At 43.7% G+C, this 20375-nt stretch overlaps 1 protein-coding gene across 1 annotated transcript in view; it reads right to left on the bottom strand.

The window, feature by feature from the left end:
* FSTL4 (follistatin like 4) overlaps positions 1 to 20375 on the bottom strand; it is a 385031-nt gene that overhangs the window by 30009 nt on the left and 334647 nt on the right. Inside the window, exons 8-11 of the mRNA XM_012807125.1 lie at positions 16536 to 16656; positions 2074 to 2235; positions 1564 to 1698; positions 564 to 590 (exon numbers count right to left, since the gene is read on the bottom strand). Coding sequence (XP_012662579.1) covers positions 564 to 590; positions 1564 to 1698; positions 2074 to 2235; positions 16536 to 16656 — 445 coding nt within the window. The remainder of the gene's footprint in view (positions 1 to 563; positions 591 to 1563; positions 1699 to 2073; positions 2236 to 16535; positions 16657 to 20375) is intronic.

Raw genomic sequence — 20375 nt, 5'->3', positions numbered from 1 at the left:
GTTGTTGTTGCAGTTTGACCAGGGCTGGGTTTGAACCTGCCACCCTCGGTATATGGGGCCGGGCCCTACTCACTGAGCCACAGGCGCCACCCAATCGTGGTAGCTTTTCTCCTTAGCATTTCCTCAATCAAAGAATACTTGAGGTACACCTACCATCCAGTAGAGATCCACAGCTATTTTTTTCCTTTTGGTTTTTTTTTAAACAGTAGAAGGTAAGAAAAGCGCCAAACCCAAACCCAATATTAGCTACTTGAAAAAAGTTTAAGGTCCAGAACTGGATAGGAACCCCTGCCAAGTGGTCTGCTTCAGCAGCTTATAATGGCAACTTTCCATTTTTAAATTGGTCATCAAAGGCACTAAAAGGTTGTTAATTTGATTCAACTTGTGTGCCCCTTGAGTTTCACATTGCGCTCCCGCCTCCATCCAATCTGGCTTGCTGGCCCTGCTTGTGGGGACTGCTTGGTGTCGGGAAAAGCTGATGGTGGTGCATGGAAAGATGGCCCCTCATGGAGCTACGGACACACGTGATCACGGGCATGATGCGGAACAGTTAAGCTCTGTACCTTCCTCTCGCCACAGGATGTTTGCAACTGCAGCCGTAGAGAATCAGATCAGGAATGTTCAAGATTGAGGGAAGGAAAAAAGAAGAAATCAATGTCAAACCTTCATGGTAGTGATTCCATTTATGGAGACACTGGGACCTGGTCCATCACCTATAGACTCTGCAACACTCATTGTCTCAGCAATAGTACCTGGGGGGACTCTAGGGCTGAGTGTATACTTTGGGTCTTAGGGCCCTTTCATTTCTACATGAGTGTCTGCAATCAGGCCCCAGGATCACTAATGGCCTGAGAAACCTCAGGGAAGTGAGTGGGATCCTCCACATTCTGTATTGATAAAGCGTGAGCAACGTCTCTCTCTGATTTCCTGGTTTACTTCAGGAGAATTAATTTTTAGCTAGGATTTTCCTAGGAAGATCATATAAAATACTTCTGGTTATCTCTTCTAATGACAAAGACTTAGCTTAGAGGCTGTAACCATGATCAACTCCCATGTCCACAAAGTCACACCACAGGCCTACTTGGGGAGCAGTGGCAATACGGGAGAGCACACTTAGCACACCAGATGGGTTTTGACTCCTGGAGTAAAGGCCACTGCATCCCCAACAGGTGCAGGAGTGCACAGGCCAGTGTCTGGGCTGCTGCGGGAGGGCAGGACCTGGTGGGCGGGTGGCATGAGGGGTTTTGTGGCTGAGGGGCAGAGGTTCTGGTTATACAACAAGTACGAGGCAGAACTGGGGTAGAGATATTTGAGCTTCCTTGTGTTCCTGGGCTTTGCCTGCTGTCCAAAGTTTCCCTGTCTATGTTTGCAACACTGTCTAGGTTGTCAGGGAAGGGTACTCACTGATCCCTGCTTTATGCATAGAGGGGTATGCGTTTACCCTCTCTTCAGGGGCTCACACTTGGTAGCTGTGGGCCTGGTCAACAATCAGTGTCCTCTCTCTCTTGCCCCCCAACAGCCAAACCAGCTCAGTGAGAACCTTAAAGGCAAGAGCCAACTCACGGGTCTTTCTGGCTGAGTCTTCAATGAAGAGTGAGGAGATATCTTCATCCACACCCACTTCATTTTTGGCAATGCAGGTGTATGCCCCTGTGTCTTCGTACCGAACGCTGCCGATGTGGAGTTCGCTCCCATTGGCTGCAGAAAGAACAGTGCTTGGGGTGGCTTGCTCAGTCAGAGACCCCTCCTCACTTCCCCATTTCCTTCATGGGGCAATTGAGAGTGTTGGGGTTAACAACACAGCTCCCAGGAAGCCAACATTCCTGATAATGCATCCAGGAAGTGCTGGCACAGCTGAAATAAACTAAGGGTAAAGTGGGGTGTGATGACATCTTGTCATTGCTCTCAGAAAGCCACAACATCTGTATGAGCCCAGATATTAAGAAAATTTGGGGAAACGTGTTCACTGCTAACCTGGCTGACTTAGAAACAAGTCACATCCTCATCTCCATTCCTGGAGCATCACCTTGGTTTGGCTGGTAATATCACGTAGACACAAAGGGCAATTCTTACCTATAAGGGAGAGCTGTTTAGACATCTGGGCTGAGACATCCATGCCATTTTTCAGCCATGTAATTCTGGGCACAGGAATGCCCTCTGCATGGCACCTCAGGCTGGCGGCCACTCCGGGCTCCTGTGCTTGGGTCTCTGGGTAGACGCGGATGACTGGTGGCACTGTGGGTGAGAGTCAGTACTGGTAAGAGGGGAGTCCATCTTGGGCTCAGGCCTCTGGCTCAGCCCAAAGACCCTGCTCCAGAGGGGTGAATGTGAGAGGTGACCCTGGAGTTCTCTTAACTTGCTTATATTAATCCTGTTCAGCAACTCGAGCTCTAAAAGAAAAGGCTATAAAATGGATTGCAGGCAATAAACATGTCAGGCTTCGTACCCTGTAATTCATAGTTTTCATCATCATTCTAAATATGATCAGAAAGACATCCAAATATTTAATGCTGTTCAGCTGCTACATGTAAAGAGAAACCACCACTGAAATTTACTTCTGAATGAATAAAATTTAGATATATTATATCTGTTATCGGAAAGCAATTGGACATTGGCTTAATTTCTTGCAGGAAATGCTTCACAAAGCACTTATGGGCACTGACTGGCAGGGGTCCTGCTCTGGGGAAGTCCATTGATTTTTCAGTGGTCATTTTTATTTTCCACTTCCTACTCCCTGAAACATGGGTAAAAGGCCAGGAAAGGCCTCCTTGCCTCCAGAGAGAATCAGCCATGGGCCCTGGCAGTCAAGTTTGGAGCTGAGGGTGTGATCCTGCCACATACCACATGGTGTGGGCAGGTTAGGCTCCGGCATCCTCCACAGAACTCTGGTTCTTCTTACTCAGGATGGCTGTGAGGAGGGAGATGCTAAGACAGTCTGAGGATTGTCCCTCTTGCCCTTAGCTCTGGGTCCAAGAATATGTGTATCATTTCTTACTTACTGATACGTTTCACTGTACTTTCTTCCAAAAAGGATTTGTGAGAGCTTATGTAAGCATACCCGGATATTAAACTAAACCAAAACATTACACACCATTTGGAATGGATTTTTCCTAAATTGGACAACTACATTTTCCTAGAGTTATTTGGAAGCTTCTATTGTTCAATAAAATAAAGCATTTCAGTACTTTAGAAGATTTTTCTTGGGACCAGAGTGTAGAACAAATTGATGTTTAAGTAGAAGGGGGTGGCTGGTGTGGATCCTGGGACCTGAGCAAGGAAGGAAAATTTTAGTGATCTGTGTGTGGGATGGGCAGAGGAAAAAATCTCTATTGCCTTACCATGAGAAATGAACTCTGAAGCCCCTGACACCATGCCTCAGAGTGCTGCTAATAACTTGAGCTACTCAGTATAAGTCAAGTTTCCATGGTTGATCTTGGGGCAGAGTTGGGGGCAGAGGTGGAGAACCAGGAAAAGATATGATCCACCCTCAAATTGCTGAGAGCTATTTCAATGAGGTAAGCTCAGAGCACAGTATTGCAAACCATACAGAGACCCATGAATGATAAAATTTGAGACCCACTTTCTCTTTGTTCCAAGTTCTAGGGTAGAGCGCTGGGGTGGGGCAGAAGGGCCTTGTCACACATCAGGTCACTGAGGGTGGAGGAGGTAGGAGGGGCTCCAATCGAGGTGAATCTGGAGGAATGCTTAGAACATAAATCTCTGTCTCCCTTCTATTACTCCCTCTTGGTTTAAAGAGGAAAGAAGGAAACTTCTCTACACACTGTCTTTGGTACAGGGAGAAGTAGGGTTCAAGTTGAATAGGTGGTAGAATTTTGGCTGGGAGGTTATAATTCAAGAGCACAGAGATAGAACTTAGGGGCCCAGGAGCCCTGGGCTGGAGGCTGGAGACTGGAGAAGATGGTAGCACAAGCAGAGTGCTAGAATAAGGGTGGCTGGGACCTAGGTACTAATAGGCTTGGACTTTTGATAGATCAACATCTATTTATATAAGCCTGCCTGGCAACCACAGAGTAAATTTAAAGAAAGTGGGAGAATAATCAATGAAAATGAATGAATCAATTAAAAAGCTGAAAAAGAATAGAACTGATAAATAAATCTAAAGGCTGGATATTTGTAATTGAACCCAACAAAATAGCCATATTTCTGGCAAGTTTGATCAACGAAAAAAAATGAGAAAGAACACAGAGGGAATTAAAAAATATGTGAGGATATTATATTCAATTATGAGTACTAAATGTAAAAATTCTTAATGAAATGGATCATTTAAAAGGAAACTTTAAAGTACCAACTTTGAATTAAAGTGATAATATTTAAAACAATTTTAAAGAATTACTAACCCAAAAGGCACTCTGACTAGTTTTATTGTAGAGTTTCTTCATATATTTAAGGAATGGATAATTCCCAGGGCATAAAACAGGACAGATGTTTCAAATTACACCATGAAGCTAGTATAACCTGGACACCAGAACCTGACAAGGAGAGCACAAAAAAGACTACAAACCTATCTTTCTTAGGACTAGATACACCAAAATCCTAAGTAAAACATTGACCAATGAAATCTAGCATGATATTAAAAGAATATACTGTGACCAAGTGTAATGTATTTCAATGGCTATTAGGAAATCTATAATTAATCATATCCCAAATCAAAGGCAGTCAAAGAGAAAAACCATTTGATTCTCTTGCTAGATACTAGAAGGGCCTCTGAAAAAAGTCCAAAATCTATTTCTTGGGGAAAATCTCTCAATAAAACAGGAACAGAATGATATTTTCTTCCAACAATGAAGAATATCTCTATAAAAAGAAGAAACAGCACCATTCTTTTTTAAATGGTGAAACATTTGAGAAAAAAGAAGAGGCAATAGCAGACTGTCAATGTTATTCTGTTATGCTTCCAGTGTCAATGGAAGGCAAGAAATGAGAGGTATAAATATTAAAAATTATGGAAAAAAAGATATGTGGATATCCTCTAGATAACCAAAAAAAGTGGTAGGATTAATAAGCAAGAACAATAAAGAGGCCAGTGTCAAAATACACAAAATTAAAAGCTTACTTATATACCAACAATGACGAGACATAAAATATGTATAATGGAACTCAATGAAGAAAACAATATAACCTCACTGACAATATTGAAAAAAAAATTGGAGAGAGACACATTTTGGGGTAGGAAGACTTAACTATTGTTAAGAAAATAAACTGCTCCAAATTAAGCCATATGTTTAATTCCAATTAAAATCAACTGGTAAAGTCTTGACAAAACAATTACAAATTTTTCTGGAAAAAAGATGCAAGAACAGCTGAGGAAATTTTGCAAAAAAGCGAGATGACTGTCATTTTGCTATACCAGATATTGCAAAGTATTATAACAGCAAAGATTTCGAAGTATGGAAGTGAGGGGTGAGGGAAGAGCTGAGGGAGTTCTCATCTAGGTCTGGCACCACATGAATGATCTTGATGGACTTTACAAAGCTCTTTCAATTCAATGTTGTGCAGCCAAAGTTCACTAAATGCCTGCCCTGTGTCAGGCATCATGCTCATGGCAATGGATAGGACGTCAGTCCTCACCCTCACGGAGCTTTCTGTGATTCAACAATTAACTGCAAGTGTGATGACCACTTCCAAAGGGAGATTTGGCAGCATGTGGATGGCGGCGCATAGAAAATTATTAGAATAGAGAGCAGGTTATACTTCACATAGGAAATATTTAACTTCCTGATGCCTCTGGGGCCTGTCCTTTTATAGGTGGTTGATTTTCCAGTGAAATGGAAACTTAGGGGATAGGGGTAGCCTCCAAACTGGTGGTTTGTTAAGTGATCTCCTTAGAAGAATGGCCAGTGGCCAGCACAAGCATTGAAGACTGGCCCTGCCTCAGCCCTGACTTTTCACATGCAGGCATGCACCTGAATCATGTGGGGGCCTTGGCAAAACATGATGCTGGGCCACCCCACAGTGTAGTGCCTGATTCTGAAGGTCTGGGATGGGGCTGGAGGATTTGAACCTACCTAACACATTCTAGGTAAAGACCCCTAGTCAGCCCTAACTGGTAACTCTCAGACCAATTCAGGGCTAAGTTTGAAATGAAGTGCATGGCAGTGTTCTAGATCAAAATGAAACCCAACTGAAAGTCAAAGGTGTGGAATGAATCATTCACTACAATTTATGAGTAGGGGAGGGGCTTTAGGATGGCTGACTAGAGGTATCTGGTACTTGCTTCCTTCACAAAAAAATAGTAGAAGTAGATAATCACACTTCAAATAGATCATCTAAGAGAGAGAACTGGGACTCAAGAGAGATGTGACAGGAAATACTTAAGGCAAGGAAGGAGAAAAAAGTGAGACAGCCTGTTCCCTGGGGATTAGCTAGGAGCCTGGAGAGCTCCCCAATATGGGGAAAGGATGGGACCCCAGCAGTCCACATCCCTGCCATGGACTCCTGCAATTCTGCCACAGGAAAGTCCCTCAATCCTTACTGGCCCTGAGACAAATAGAGGTTGCCATCTACAGACTGTGCAGTGGCATTGCTCTTGAGAGGGAGCTCACACAGGACCTTCCGCATGCTGAGTCATAAGAAGCTGCAAGGTGCCATTTAGAGAGCCCAGAGCCCAGTCTTCAGCAGACAGCATCTGCCCTGGGGCCCAATAGCCCTTGCACCTCCACCTTTGTGGAGCTGCATTGACGTCCCCTGCTGTGGTCACCATCGTTGCTGGCTGCTGCTGCGAGAGTCAAAGCACAAGCCACTGGTAGCAAACCCCTGTCCCCAGCATCAGACCCATTGTGCATTTATAAGCACCTTGAGGACAGGTTGCCCAGTCCACAGCAGACACCTAGGCCCAAAGAGTGTGCTCTCCATTTGTCTGCCTGTGGTTGCTGCCCTGAAAGCAACCCTGCCATCTTTAGCAACGAACTACACTACAGCCACTGACACCCATATCCAAGTATTCTGACAGGGGGATGGGAATCACAGCTAGCATCTGCATATACCAATACAGAGCCTGAAGACAGGTTTTCTTGGCTCAGTCTTTCTTTCCAGTGCCTGAGGATGCCATCAGAGACCTGGGAATTGCACTTCTTTACCCACTACTACTGGCACTTGAGCACTCCTCTGGGGGGCCCTGAGGATGGAGCCACCCAACCTACTGCTAATACCATAGCTGGCATGCACTACCTGCAGGCCTGGAGACTCGTCTGCCCATGGTGACCACCAACACCAGTGCAGACTGCGTGGGAGTGAAAGGGTCATACTTCCACTGTTACTGCCATCACCCACACAATGCCAGCTGAGCAGGTGCCTGAGGATGGGCCCACTACCCAGTCCACTGCTGCCACAGTTCACCTAAGCAAACTATCTAGGGGCCCAAGAAATGGCCTGCCTGGACCCACTAACACCATTGCCAACATATGCCATCAGCCTGCCTGACATCTCTGTCCCCAGCAAACTTTACCATAGCCTTTACTAACAACTGAACTCTAAGATACCAAGGAAATCACAGATATCACTGATGCTATTTACAGCTGAAGAAATCATTCTGTGTACACCCAGAATCAAAGTGTCTTACCCAAACACCACCACAGATACATCTCCAGGAAATGTCCTCACCCATGAAAACAAATTAAAAAAATTGAGAAGTAGTAACAGATACACCAGATATGTAGATATTACTGTAAGAACACAGAAACATGAAAAAGTAAAAACCAAACAAACAAACAACAAACAAAAAAGATACCTCCAAAGAAAACACAATAATTCCCCAGCAACAGATTCCAATGAAAAATAAATCTATGAAATTCTAGGAAAAGAATCCACAATAATGTTATTAATGAAGTCCAGTGAGATATAAGAGAACCCAGATAAATAATACAAGGAAATTGGAAAAACAATTCAAGATATAAATAAGAAATTTACCAAAGATACAGATATCATAGAAAAACAACCAAACAGAAATTCTGGAACTGAAGAATTTATGAATGAAATAAATTACATTCAGAAGCTCCCAAAATGGACTACACCAAGCACGGGAAAGAATTTCAGAATTCGAAGACAGGTTTTTTTGAAGTTAGTCAGATGAAAATAAAAATAATAAAAAAGAATAAACAACGTACATTATGAGATACCACAAAACCACCACCAGATAGTCAATTTTTTAGTGTGATATAAGCTAAAGATAAAAGCAATTGAGGTTGGGTGTGGTGGCTCACACCTGTAATCCTAGCACTTTGGGAGATAGAGATAGGTGGATTGCTTAAGCTCAGGAGTTTGAGACCAACCTGAGCAAGAGTGAGACCCCATCTCTAAAAATAGCCGGGCGTTGTGGTGGGTGCCTGTAGAGCCAGCTACTTGGGAGGCTGAGACCAGAGAATCACTTGAGCCCAGGAGTTTGAGGTTGCTGTGAGCTATGATGTAACAGCACTCTACTGAGGGCAACATAGTAAGACTTGGTCTCAAAAAAAAAGAAAAAATAATAAAGTCCTTTGTTTCCAATGCTAATTGTGAGAACTAAACATTAGAAAAAAAAGCAAATGAAAAGCTATATAACAAGCCGGGTGTTGTGGTGGGTGGATGTAGTCCTAGCTACTTACTTGGCTGAGGCAAGAGAATCAATCACTTAAGCCCAAGAGTTTGAGGTTGCTATGAGCTGTGATATCATGACACTCTACTGAGGGTGACATAGTGAGACTGTGTCAAACCAAGCAACACAAAACAAAACAAAACAAAAAAACCCAAAAAACCCCACACCTATATAACAAAATACTAGCTGAAAACTTCCCAAGTGAAGGAAGAGATTTAGAAATCTAGACACAGGAAGCCCAGAGGTTCCCAATTAAAAAAGGTGTTCTTCTTCTTCTTCTCCTTCTTTATAGTACACTGTAGTTAATTTTTTTTTTTAGACAGAATCTTCCTGTGCTGCCTTTGGTAGAGTGCCATGGTGTCATCATAGCTCACAGCAACCTCAAACTTTTGGGCTCAAGAACCCTCTTGCTTCAGCATCCCAAGTAGCTGGGACTATAGGCACCCACCACAATGCTTCTGTATGTAGTTAAATTGTTAAAAGTCACAGACAAAGACAGAATCCCTAAAACAGCAAGAGAAAAGCATTCAGTCACTTATAAGGGAACTCCTATCAGATTAATGTGAATTTCCCAGCAGAAACCTCACAGGGCAGGAGAGAATGGGATAATCTTTTCAAAGCATTGAAAGGAATAAAAAACTTGTCAGACAAGAATACTATACCTAGCAAAGTTATCCTTCACAAATGCAGGTGAAATACAATCTTTCTGAGAAAAGCAAAAACTTAGAGAATTTATTACCATTACCCTGGCCCTGTAAGAAATCCTTAAAGGAAGTGAAGGGATGATATCTACCATCATGAAAACACATGAAAGTATAAAGCCTAATGGTAGAGTAAACACACAAATAAGGAAGAGAAAGGATTAAATTTTTTTTTTTTTTTGAGACAGAGTCTTGCTACTTCACCCTTGGTAGAGTGCTTTGGCATCACAGCTCACAGCAACCTCAAACTCTTGGGCTTGCAATTCTCTTGCCTCAGCCTCTGAAGTAGCTGGGACTACAGGCACTTGCCACACCACCTGGCTATTTTTTTGTTGCAATTGTCATTGTTGTTTAGCTGGCCTGAGCCACGTTTGAACCCATCACCCTTGGTGCATGAGGCTGGCACCATAATCACTATGCTATGGGGACCAAGCTGAAAGGACTCAAATGTTACTATCAAACTACCAAACCACAATGATAAACAAGAGAGAAAAGAAGTAACAAATGATAGGCAAAACAATCAGAAATGAATAAAATGAAAACAGTAAAGGAATAGTCTGTTTTATATCAGTAATGACCTTGAATGGAAATGGATTAAACTTTCCCCTTAAAAGATATAGACTGGATGAATGGGTAAAAAAAAAAAAAAAAAAAAAAAAAAAAAAAAAAAAAAAAAGAGAGAGAGACCCAACTATATGCTATCTACTCATCTCACTTGTAAAGGCACATATAGATTGAAAGTAAAAGAATGGAGAAAGATATTCCATGCAAATGGAAACCAGAAGCAAGCAGGAGTAGCTATAGTTATATCAGATAAAACAGGCTTTAAGTAACAAAAACATGTAAAAAGAGACAAAGAAGGTCATCATATAATAATAAAGGATCAATTAGTAAGCAGACATAACAATTCTAAATATATGTGTATCCATCACTAGAACACTAGATATAGAAAGCAAATATTATTAGATCTAAAGGGAGAGATACACTAATACAATAATAGTTGAGGACTTCAATACCTTCTTTTCAACATTAGAGACAGATTATATAGACTGAAAATTAATGAATAAACATTGGATTTAAACTGAACTTTAAATGAAATGGACCTAATACACATTTATGGGATAGTTCATTCCACAGTTACAGACTATATATTCTTCTCACCAGCACATGGAACATTCTCCAAGATAGACCATATGTTAGGACACAAAAATGGACTTAACAAATTAAAAAAAATCAAAATCATATCAAGTATCTTCTCAGATCACAATGAAATAAAACTAGATATCAATAACAAGGAGAACTTGGGAAACTACAAATACATGGAAATTAAACAACATGCTCTTCAATAATCATTGGGTCAAAGAAGAAATTGAGAAAATAAGGACTTCCTTAAAACAAATGAAAATTGAAACAACATGCCCAAACCTATGGGATACAGAAAAAGCTGTCCTAAGAATAAAGTTCATAGTAAGAAATGCATACACATCAAAAAAGTAGAACAAATAATATAAAAAAACCTAGTGATGCATCTCAAAGAATTAGGAAAGCAAGAACAAACCAAACCCAAATTAGGAGAAAGAAAGAATAAAGACCAGAGCAGAACTAAATGAAATAGAGACTACAAATCAATACAAAGGATCATTGAAACAAAAAATTGTGTTTTTAAAAAGATAAACAAAATTGATAAGTCTCTAGCTATATTAAATAAGAAAAAAAGAAGATCCAAATTAACAAAATTAGAAATGAAAAGGGAGTTATTAACAACTGATATCACAGAAATACAAAAGATTATCAGAGACTATTATGTACAATTATATACTTACAAACTGGAAAACCTAGAGAAAATGGATAAATTTCTGTATACAATTTATACAGACAGATTCAGGAAGAAATAGAACACCTGAACAGACCAACAATGAATAATGAGATTGAACTAGTAATAAAAAGTCTCCCAATAAAGAAAAGTCCAGGTCTGATGGCTGTGCTGCTGAATTCCACTGAACTTTCAAAGAAGAACTAACACTAATTCCCCTCAAACTATACCAAAAAGGGAATTTTTCCTAACTCATTCTATGAGGCCAGCATTACCTGGATACCACAACCAGAGAAAGACACAACAGTAAAAGAAAACTATAGGCCAATATTATAGATAAACATAGATACAAAAATCCTCAAAAAATTACTAGCAGGGGCAGCACCTGTGGCTCAAAGGAGTAGGGTGCCGGCCCCATATGCCAGAGGTGGTGGGTTCAAACCCAGCCCTGGCCAAAAACTGCAAAAAAAAAAAAAAAGAATTGCTAGCAAACTAAATCTAACAGCACATCAAAAAGATAATACACCATGATCAAGTGGTTCAACATATGTAAATCAATAAACACAATATATCACATCAAAAGAATGATGCATAAAGCCATATGATCATCTCTATAGATGGAGAAAAAGCACATGATAGAATTCAACTTCACTTCATGATAAAAATCTCTCAATAAACTAGACATAAAAGGAATATACCACAATGTAATAAAGACCACATATAACAAACGCACAGCTAACATTATAGTGAAAGAAAAAGCTGAAAGCCTTTCCTCTAAGCTAGTAATTCTCAACCTTCCTAATGCTGCGACTCTTTAATACAGTTCTTGACCCACAGGTTGAGAACTGCTGTTCTGAGCAGTGGAACAGCACAAGGACACCCACTTTCACTGCTCCTATTCAACAGAGTACTGGAAGCCCTAGCCAGAGCAATCAGTCATGAGATAAATAAAAGGCATCCACGCTTGAAATGAGGATGTCAAATTATGTCTCTTTGCAGATGACATAACCTTATATCTGGAAAAATCTGCAGATTCCACCAAAAAAAAATCAGATTTGATAAATTCAATAAAGTTGTAGGGTATAAAATATAAATACAAAATCAGTAGCATTTCTATACACCAATAACAAGGTAGCTAAGAAAGAAATCATGAAAGCAATCCCATTTACAATAGCTACAACCCCGCCAGGGATAAATTTAACCAAGGAGGTGGAAGAACTGTACAAAGAAAACTTTAAGGTCGGCACCTGTGGCTCAAAGGAGTAGGGCTCTGGCCCCATATGCCAGAGGTGGTGGGTTCAAACCTAGCCCCAGCCAAAAACTGCAAAAAAAAAAAAAAAAAAAATTATGTCATTTGCAGCAACATGGATGGAGCAAGGGGTTTTTGTGTTAAGTGAAATAGCCAGGCATAGAAAGGTAAATAGACTCTCATTCATACAGGGGAGGTGAAAAACTTGATCTCATGGAGGCAGAGAATAGAATGATAGACACGAGAGGTTGGGAAGAACATGTGTTGAAAGGAGGGATAAAGAGAGGGTAGTTAATAGGTACAAACAGTTGATTAGAAGGAATAAGATCAATGTTTGATAGCAGAGTAGGGTGACATAGTTAACAACAATCGAAATAACCTTGGGGTTATGAAAAAATAAACTTGGACCCACTCAGATGCTATTAATTGGTGATTTATTCACACCTGCACAGGGGGCTGTTGTTCTAAGACAAGTGGCCCTGCAGTGCGGGATTTTTTTTGTCTTTTATACCTTTTTTTTTTTCTGTGTAGTTTAAGCGAGGTGGGGGAAGGGAAGGGTGGTGGTGGTGGGGGATGAGGAACGTTGCTATTGGCAGGGTTACAGCTTGGTTGTCAATGGATATATCTCATATCACAATGGTTATGATTATATAACAATAATTGATCAATGGATATATCTTAAATCACAATGGTTATGGTTATACAACAGTAATTAATCAAGCCTCAGTTAGTGTTTCACCATTGTTCATCTACTGAGCAAGCCTTGGTGAGTGTTTCACCATTGTTTATCTGCTGAGAACTTGGGGGTTTTGTGAAACTTGGGACTTTCCGTGCCTCTTTGAATTCTGGAGAACATGGGAATGGGCTGGGAGGAGCAGGGGAACGGGAGAGGGCAGGAGGATGTCCGTGGGGTAGGGGAACGGAGAGGGTAGGGGAACAGGAGCTTGCCTGTAGGGCGGGGGAATGGGAGAAGCCAGTGGGAACTGGAGGGAACAGGAACTCACAACACAATGTATTGTATATTTCAAAATAGCTGGAAGAGAAGACTTGCGATGTTCTCAATGCATAGAAATGATAAATACTCAAGGTGATGGACACCCCAAATTCCCTGACTTGATCATTATACATTCTATGTATGTAGCAAAACATCACATATCCCTCATAAATATGTTACAAATATTATGTATCAAGAAAACAAATTTAAAAAAAGGTGAAAGAATACACAACTAAATGCAAGACATCTGAGTCTCCATTGGCAGGTGTTAAAAGATAGCTCACTCCCTCTGCTGATCTTCAGGTGCCCTTGAACTGAAGGTGTCTTTGGGGGGAAATACAACATCCCTGGCTCTATCCTTCAGCTAGCAGGAATAAAGACTGGCCTGAGACCTCCACCTGCTCCACCTTCAGTACCTTTCCCCCACTTCTCAGTCTGGCCCCAAGTTTCTAACTGGATATTATCAGGATTCTTCTCCTCGTGCCCCTTATCTTGATCACATCAGTCTCCCCGAGAAGCCTAGGCCTCTGGGTCATCCCTCCTCCCCAAAACCTTCCGTTGTGCCTTTTGGAACTCATATTCTGTTATTCCCTAAATCACCCACATCCTGAGTAAGTGCTCCTTCACTTTCTTCCTTCCTTTCTTTCTTTTTTTTTTTTTTTGTAGGGACAGTCTCACTTTATTGCCCTCAGTAGAGTGCTGTGGCATCACACAGCTCACAGCAACCTCCAACTCCTGGGCTTAGGTGATTCTCTTGCCTCAGACTCCTGAATAGCTGGGACCATAGGTGCATGCCACAATGCTGGGCCATTTTTTTGTTGCAGTTTGGCTGGGGCTGGGTTTGAACCTACCATCCTCTGTATATGGGGCAGGAGCCCTACCCACTGAGCCACAGGTGCCACCCTCCTTCACTTTCTTATTCCAATGGAATCTTGGCTTCCTCCTGAGGATGCTGCCTCTCCTGCAGGCTCTTTAGTTCTGGTCTTTCTATCTTGGTAGCACTAGGCTGGGAGGTGGGGTAGGTCCCCTCCCGGGCCCTCGTTGCTGCTTCTAGACCATCCTTCCCTCTAGAAAAGCACCCAGCACTGAGCTGCCTGTCATGCCCAGCTGCATTCCTGGACTCCCCTCCTGTGCCCCCTCCTGGACATTGGCCCCCCCCCCAATTCTTGCATCAGTTTCCCCTTTCTAATGGATTTTTCTTGTCAGCTCATGAAATGCTTTTATTTCTCCCATCTTAAAAAATAATGCCCCCTTTATCATCCCAACTTCTCTCCCAACTATGCCCCATTTTTCTCCTTGAAAATACCTTGAAGAGTCATCCATACTTGAGGTTAGAGCCAGCTCTGTGAGGCTCCTACTGATGCCAGAGCTCTAGATCCAGCCTCCTACCAGGTTAAGGACACACCTATGGGAGTCCTATGACACTCCCTTGGCTCTGCCAGATCAAGGTGGAGACATAGCTTCCGGCTAGCAATGTGGCAAAGATACAGCTGAGTTCTTTGGCCCTGATCTCCCTTATTCCTTATGTGTTAATCTGCACACTAAAAATAATTTTGAAATTAATATATACTGGGCAAACCCATTCATTTTCTTTTAAATGTGCAAAACCTTCACATGAAAATCTTTGAATACACAACACAAAGGCCCATCTTCTTTGGAAAACATCAACCATTCCCAAGGTGAAAGGCAGCATAAGCATGTCCTTAAGTAAGCAGTACAGTCACAAAAGTACCGAGCTGGAGAAATAAAAAGATTTGGGAGATTATTATTGTGTTTTTAGGAATGAATCACTACTTGTCTGAACTGTGAGGAGGCTGAGGGTGTTTTTAATTTAATGGATTAATCATTTACGACTGAAGTTCTTGCTCCTTTCTATGAAAGCAATGCAGGAGGTTTGCACAAAGTTATAAATCATGTTGGCATTTGCGCTACATCTCTGGTGAGCCCAGGCTATGGGTAAGTTATACTAATAATTTGAGAGAAGTAGTTGCCCTGAATGGTTCCCTTTAGGCAACCCAGTTGGGGCAGGGTCATGGCAGGGGAAATCGCAGAAGATAGTGGCCTTGCCTGTGTATGGGATCCTGTGTCTGCCACCAGGGACCCAGGGAGTAGGGCAGCTCCAGGTAGAAGAAACTGTATTTTATTCCTGGCTTGGTAATTTTCTCTGGGTCTTGATTTTCCCATCTGTATAATGGGCTGGAGGCTCTCAGAAGGGCTCCCAGCTTTGACATCTGTGTCTATCAACTGTAGCTAAATATGGCTCGAGACAACCCAAAATCTCCCCCATGTCTGTTCCACCTCTATCTTTGAACTGCATCCCCTGCTAGGCATTTTCTAAGCATTTTATACATATTATATCTCATTAGGCCAGGTTGAGGCAGCCAGCAATGTGACTCAGAAGTCAGAGTCTGGGCTCTTACTCCTGAATGACACCTGTCAGTGTGTGACCCTGGGCAAGTGACCTTACTTAGAAACTCCTCCATAGGGTGGGTTGAAATATATCAACTGGGCAGGTCCACATGAAGCACTTAGCATGGGGACTAGCCACTGTGAACACTCAGGAAGCATCAGCTACTGTAGTTACTGATGCAGTGGGTGGGAGTTGTTCTTCCCAGTTCTTAGGAGTCCTGGCAATACAGGGCCCTGTGAGAAGCAAAGAAAACCATCCAACCCCCAGTTTCTGTCCTGGCTTGGCCTAAGATGGGGCTCATTGTGACGCTGGGGAGGGAGATGGGCATGAGCTATTGTTGGAGGAAATAACACCCGCCAGCCAAATAAGTGATGCAGTTCCATCCCACCAAGAAGAGGAAGGGCTGGCACGAGACAGGTTCTGCTCTGGCTGGATCCTCAGGCCACAGTGGTCACCACTGCTGCACTGCCTTCGGGACACACCCCACACTCTACAGGGGCTGATGGGACCCCGGGTGCCCAGTGTGACTTGTCCAGTGCCTCACCCCGTCAGCACTTGGATTCATTTTATCTGAGGAGGCTTTGGGTGAAGAGGGACATGAATATTAGTCCACACACTTTGTTATTTCCTCATTGTTCCCTTTACTTATAAGAGAGATGGGATATTTGGGGGTTGGATATTTCTCTAAGAAGGCAGAATACAGGAAGGGTGAATGTTGCTCTGAGCAGCATTTTGGGAAGGCTTGGAGGGGACAACATGCATGGAGCCATTTACTAACCATTCACCTGCAGGACGTGGGTCTGGAACAGCTCCTCGTGGCCCGAGGCGTGGCAGGTGTAATTGCCCATGTGGATGGTGGTCACCTTGGTGATGTACAGGGAGTCATCCTCTCCGAAGTCCTGTGTGAGGCAAAGAAGACAATAGATTGGCTTCTTTATGGAGTAGGCTGGGAAGGCAAGCCCTGTCTCCTGGTTTTCAAGGGAAATGGAGACTGCAGCAGGGAGAGAGTTTCTTCTTGCCCATCCCTCACTCAGCCAGAGCTGCTTGTGGGGCTGAATTGCCCTGGGCAGCAGTGACGCTATCCCTCCTCCACGCTGCCGGCCCAGGCCCCATATTTGTTTAAGGCCTCATGCCCCTGGCATCTCCTCTGTGTGCCCAGCTTGGACATGTCCCCAGCACACTTCTCTCAGTTTTGACAGCCCATGTGCCTCTCAAGTTCATCTTGCTGACCACCTGTCTCATAGGGGTCTGGCCCTGTTTCTGGGGGGGAGCCCTTGTTTAGAGTAGGGCTTGGCAAATGTTAAGGGACAGAAAATACACATTTTGGTCATCGTGGGTTAGCATGGGTAGGCTTTCTGTCAGCTACTTAACTTTGCCATCACTGTGTGAACATAATTAATGAGTGTGGCTATGTTCCAACGAAATTTTGTTTAAAGTTGGTAGACAGGATTTGGGCCATGGGCTATCATTTTCCTTCATTATGGTTAAATCCCTACTCAGTCCCAACATAATTTCAGGCAGCTTGCAGAGATCTGGGTAATCCGAGGAAAGGGAAATTGAACTGTGAAGAAAATGGAGCCAACAACAACAGCAGAAACCCAAGGGCACAGATGTAAGAGAGCCAGGGAGGGCTGATGCCCAGGGGCTCCATAAGAAATGGGCCAATGAGCCTTGGCACTGTCATCTCTGCAGCCTAACAATGCGGGGTCTTATTGGCCAGTGCATAGAGGGGTTGGCAGAGGCAGGCATCAGGCTGCACGGGAGTTCCCTGACAAGCCCTGCACACCAAGCACTTCCCAGACAGCTTCACTCTCTCTTGCAGAACTGTGCACAGTGCCGGCCCCATGTAGATGCCAACTTCAGATGTGCTGGAGATTGGAATTACTAGTATTCCACGGAGATCCCTCATCAAGTTCGCTTGAGGACATGGTGTTCACAGTTGACAGGACAGAGAGGGCCCGGGCCTGCTGAGAAAGAGGGCTATGCAAGGAATGATGGGGAATCCAGCAGCTGGGACTCAGGACACTCAGGACACCCTGGGGTGTAGCTTGAGCTCTGCCACTGACCAGATGGCCCCTGGGCACAGTTTTCTCCATCTCTAAGTTGTGGACAGTACATTGCCCTATCTGCTTTACAGGGTTTTGGGAGATTTGGTGGAAGAATTCATATGAACATGTTCTCTAATATAGGAAGCATGACGTACATGGGGGATGCTATTTTCCTTATCATTATTATTATCACTTTTTAAAAAGATAGGTTCTCACTCTGTTACCCTGGCTGGGGTACAGTAGCATGATCATAGCCCACTGCAGCCTTGAACTCTTGGGCTCAGGTAATCCTCCTGCCTATGTCTCTTGAGAAGGTGAGAATACAAGGTAGGCACCACCATGGCTGGCTAATTTTTATTTAAATTTTTTTATAGAGACAAGGTGACAAGGTGTGCCTATGTTGCTCAGGCTGGTCTTAAATTCCTGGCCTCATCCAGTCCTCCTGCCTCTGTCTCTGAAATCACTGGGTTTATACCCACCATGCCTAGACTCTTATTATTAAAGGAAGATGCAAAATTTCTGTTGACCCCTAGAGAAAATAACAAATCATCCTTCTGCCATTCTCTTGTCATTTCTTTTTTTTTATTTTGAGACAGAGTCTCCCTTGGTCACCCTTGGTAGAGTGACATGGTGTCCTAGCTCATAGCAACCTTAGCCTCTCAGGCTTAAGCAATCTTCTTGCCTTAGCGTCCCAAGTAGCTGGGAGTACAGGCGTCCACCACAACACCCAGCTATTTTTTAGAGACAGGGTCTTGCTCTTGCTCAGGTTGGTCTCGAACTTATAAACTCAAGTGATTTACCCACCTTGGCCTCCCAGAATGCTGGAATTATAGGCGTGAGCCACCATGCTTGGTTCCCTTGTCATTTCTGAGCTTCAGATGACCACAGAAGCACTCTGGTGGTGAAGAGGTCATGAGGAGCTCATTGTGGTACAAGGGCCATCTACAAGCATTAGTGGGGCCACTCCTCAGTCCCCGTCAGTGCTCACACTCCTGCGCCCTGCCATGTGGCTACTCTCTCTTGGTCATGCCCCAGAGGTCCTGACCACAGTCATCATGGGACCCTTCAAAAATGCTTTCTGGCTCATTAGCCCATGAGGTGTGCTGGCCCTGACCCCAAGAGTGAGGCTTGGGGTAGGGCAAATGTGGACACATGCAGCCTGCTTTCAGGATCAGGAAGAAATACCCGGCAATGCTTCCAAAGGAGTGAGATAGTGCATAGGGCTGTGGGAACCTTGCGAGTTTGCTGTGAAACACTGCTCTGCTTAAAAGAGCCCCTTTCCTACCATTCTGTGGAGGCATCAAATAATAAAAATAAAGCACCAGATAGCTGATTTGTCATGAGCCGTAAAGTGTTCATACCTGAGTTGCTTATGAAAAGTTAACGACTAGTCAGTTCTGGGCCAACCTATTTCTAGTCCAAGCTGTTCCTGTATTAATTCCTAAGTCTTGAGGAAAATGTTTTGCCTGGAGAGTCAGTAGTGGGACAGCATCTTGAAAGAGGGCTGGGTGCTGCCCCCACTTTAGGGAAAGAGGCAGGAGGTAGCTTGGAAACTCCTCACTGACCCACTTGGTGGTCCTAGGGTAGACTCCAAGCCAGAGGGCCAAACTAGAGCTGCCTGCACACACGGGGTCTGTTCCTGGGGCCTGCTGGCACTGTCCCTCTAAGCTGCCTTCCTGAGCCTTCACACCCAGCCTTGAAGCCCATCTCAGGCTCCAGCTGCCCCTTCCCCCTTCACCACCTTCATGGGGTTGTTTGGTCACAAGGACTACAGCATTCCTTAGGCTGAGACGTGCCCTGCCCTCGGAGGCCTTCCCCAAAGCCAAAGTTCCCACAGATAGACCTCAGAGAACAGCCAGTTCATCCAGTGCCCGGTCTTAAGAGGTTATTATGAGCAGAGAACTGGACATCCATCTATCACCTTGTTTAGTACTCAGGAAAAAAGTCTGGAAAACCCAAAACCATAGAATGAAAGAAAGACCCAGTCTGTATGGATGAGATAGTAGGGTTCTCCTTGCAAATATGTTAGTCAGATCTTTTCTCACCACCTCCACAGCTGCCATAGTGGGCCCAGCCACCACCTGCCCCATGTTAAGGGGGAGCTTTCCTTTATAGCAGCCAGATCACACCCCTTTGTGCTCAGAACCTGGCTCAGAGTTGCCAGATCATGTGTCCCAACTCCATGCAGACCTGACTCCTTTCAGCTTGCCTTGCTGTTGCGCTAGTGTGCCAAGACCTGCTTCCCCTCCTCACCAAGGCTGTCTGTCTGTCCGTTCCCTCTCTTTGAAGCCTGCTCGAATCTTATCTGCCAGCCCCATCTCTGGCCTGTGACCCCTCCCTGCTTTACGTCTTCTCATTGGCTCCCACTGCTGTCTTTGCTGCAGTGTCCCTGCTCTAGAGTGTGGGCACATGGTGGGCCCTCAGTATGTATTTATGGAATGAACTGGACAAACACTGAGCTTTCTGCAAGGACCGTATTTTGGTTCCGATTCTTTGGGTTTGACAACTAAGGTAGACACCTCCTGCCTTCCCATCCACCCAAACATAGTCCAGCTACCCGGGGTCACATG

Source organism: Otolemur garnettii, unplaced genomic scaffold (assembly GCF_000181295.1).
Source record: "Otolemur garnettii isolate 467f Iridium unplaced genomic scaffold, OtoGar3 scaffold00003, whole genome shotgun sequence".
NCBI lineage: Eukaryota > Metazoa > Chordata > Mammalia > Primates > Galagidae > Otolemur > Otolemur garnettii.
Note: the sequence above shows the minus strand (reverse complement) of the source record. Positions and strands in the feature narration are given on the sequence as shown.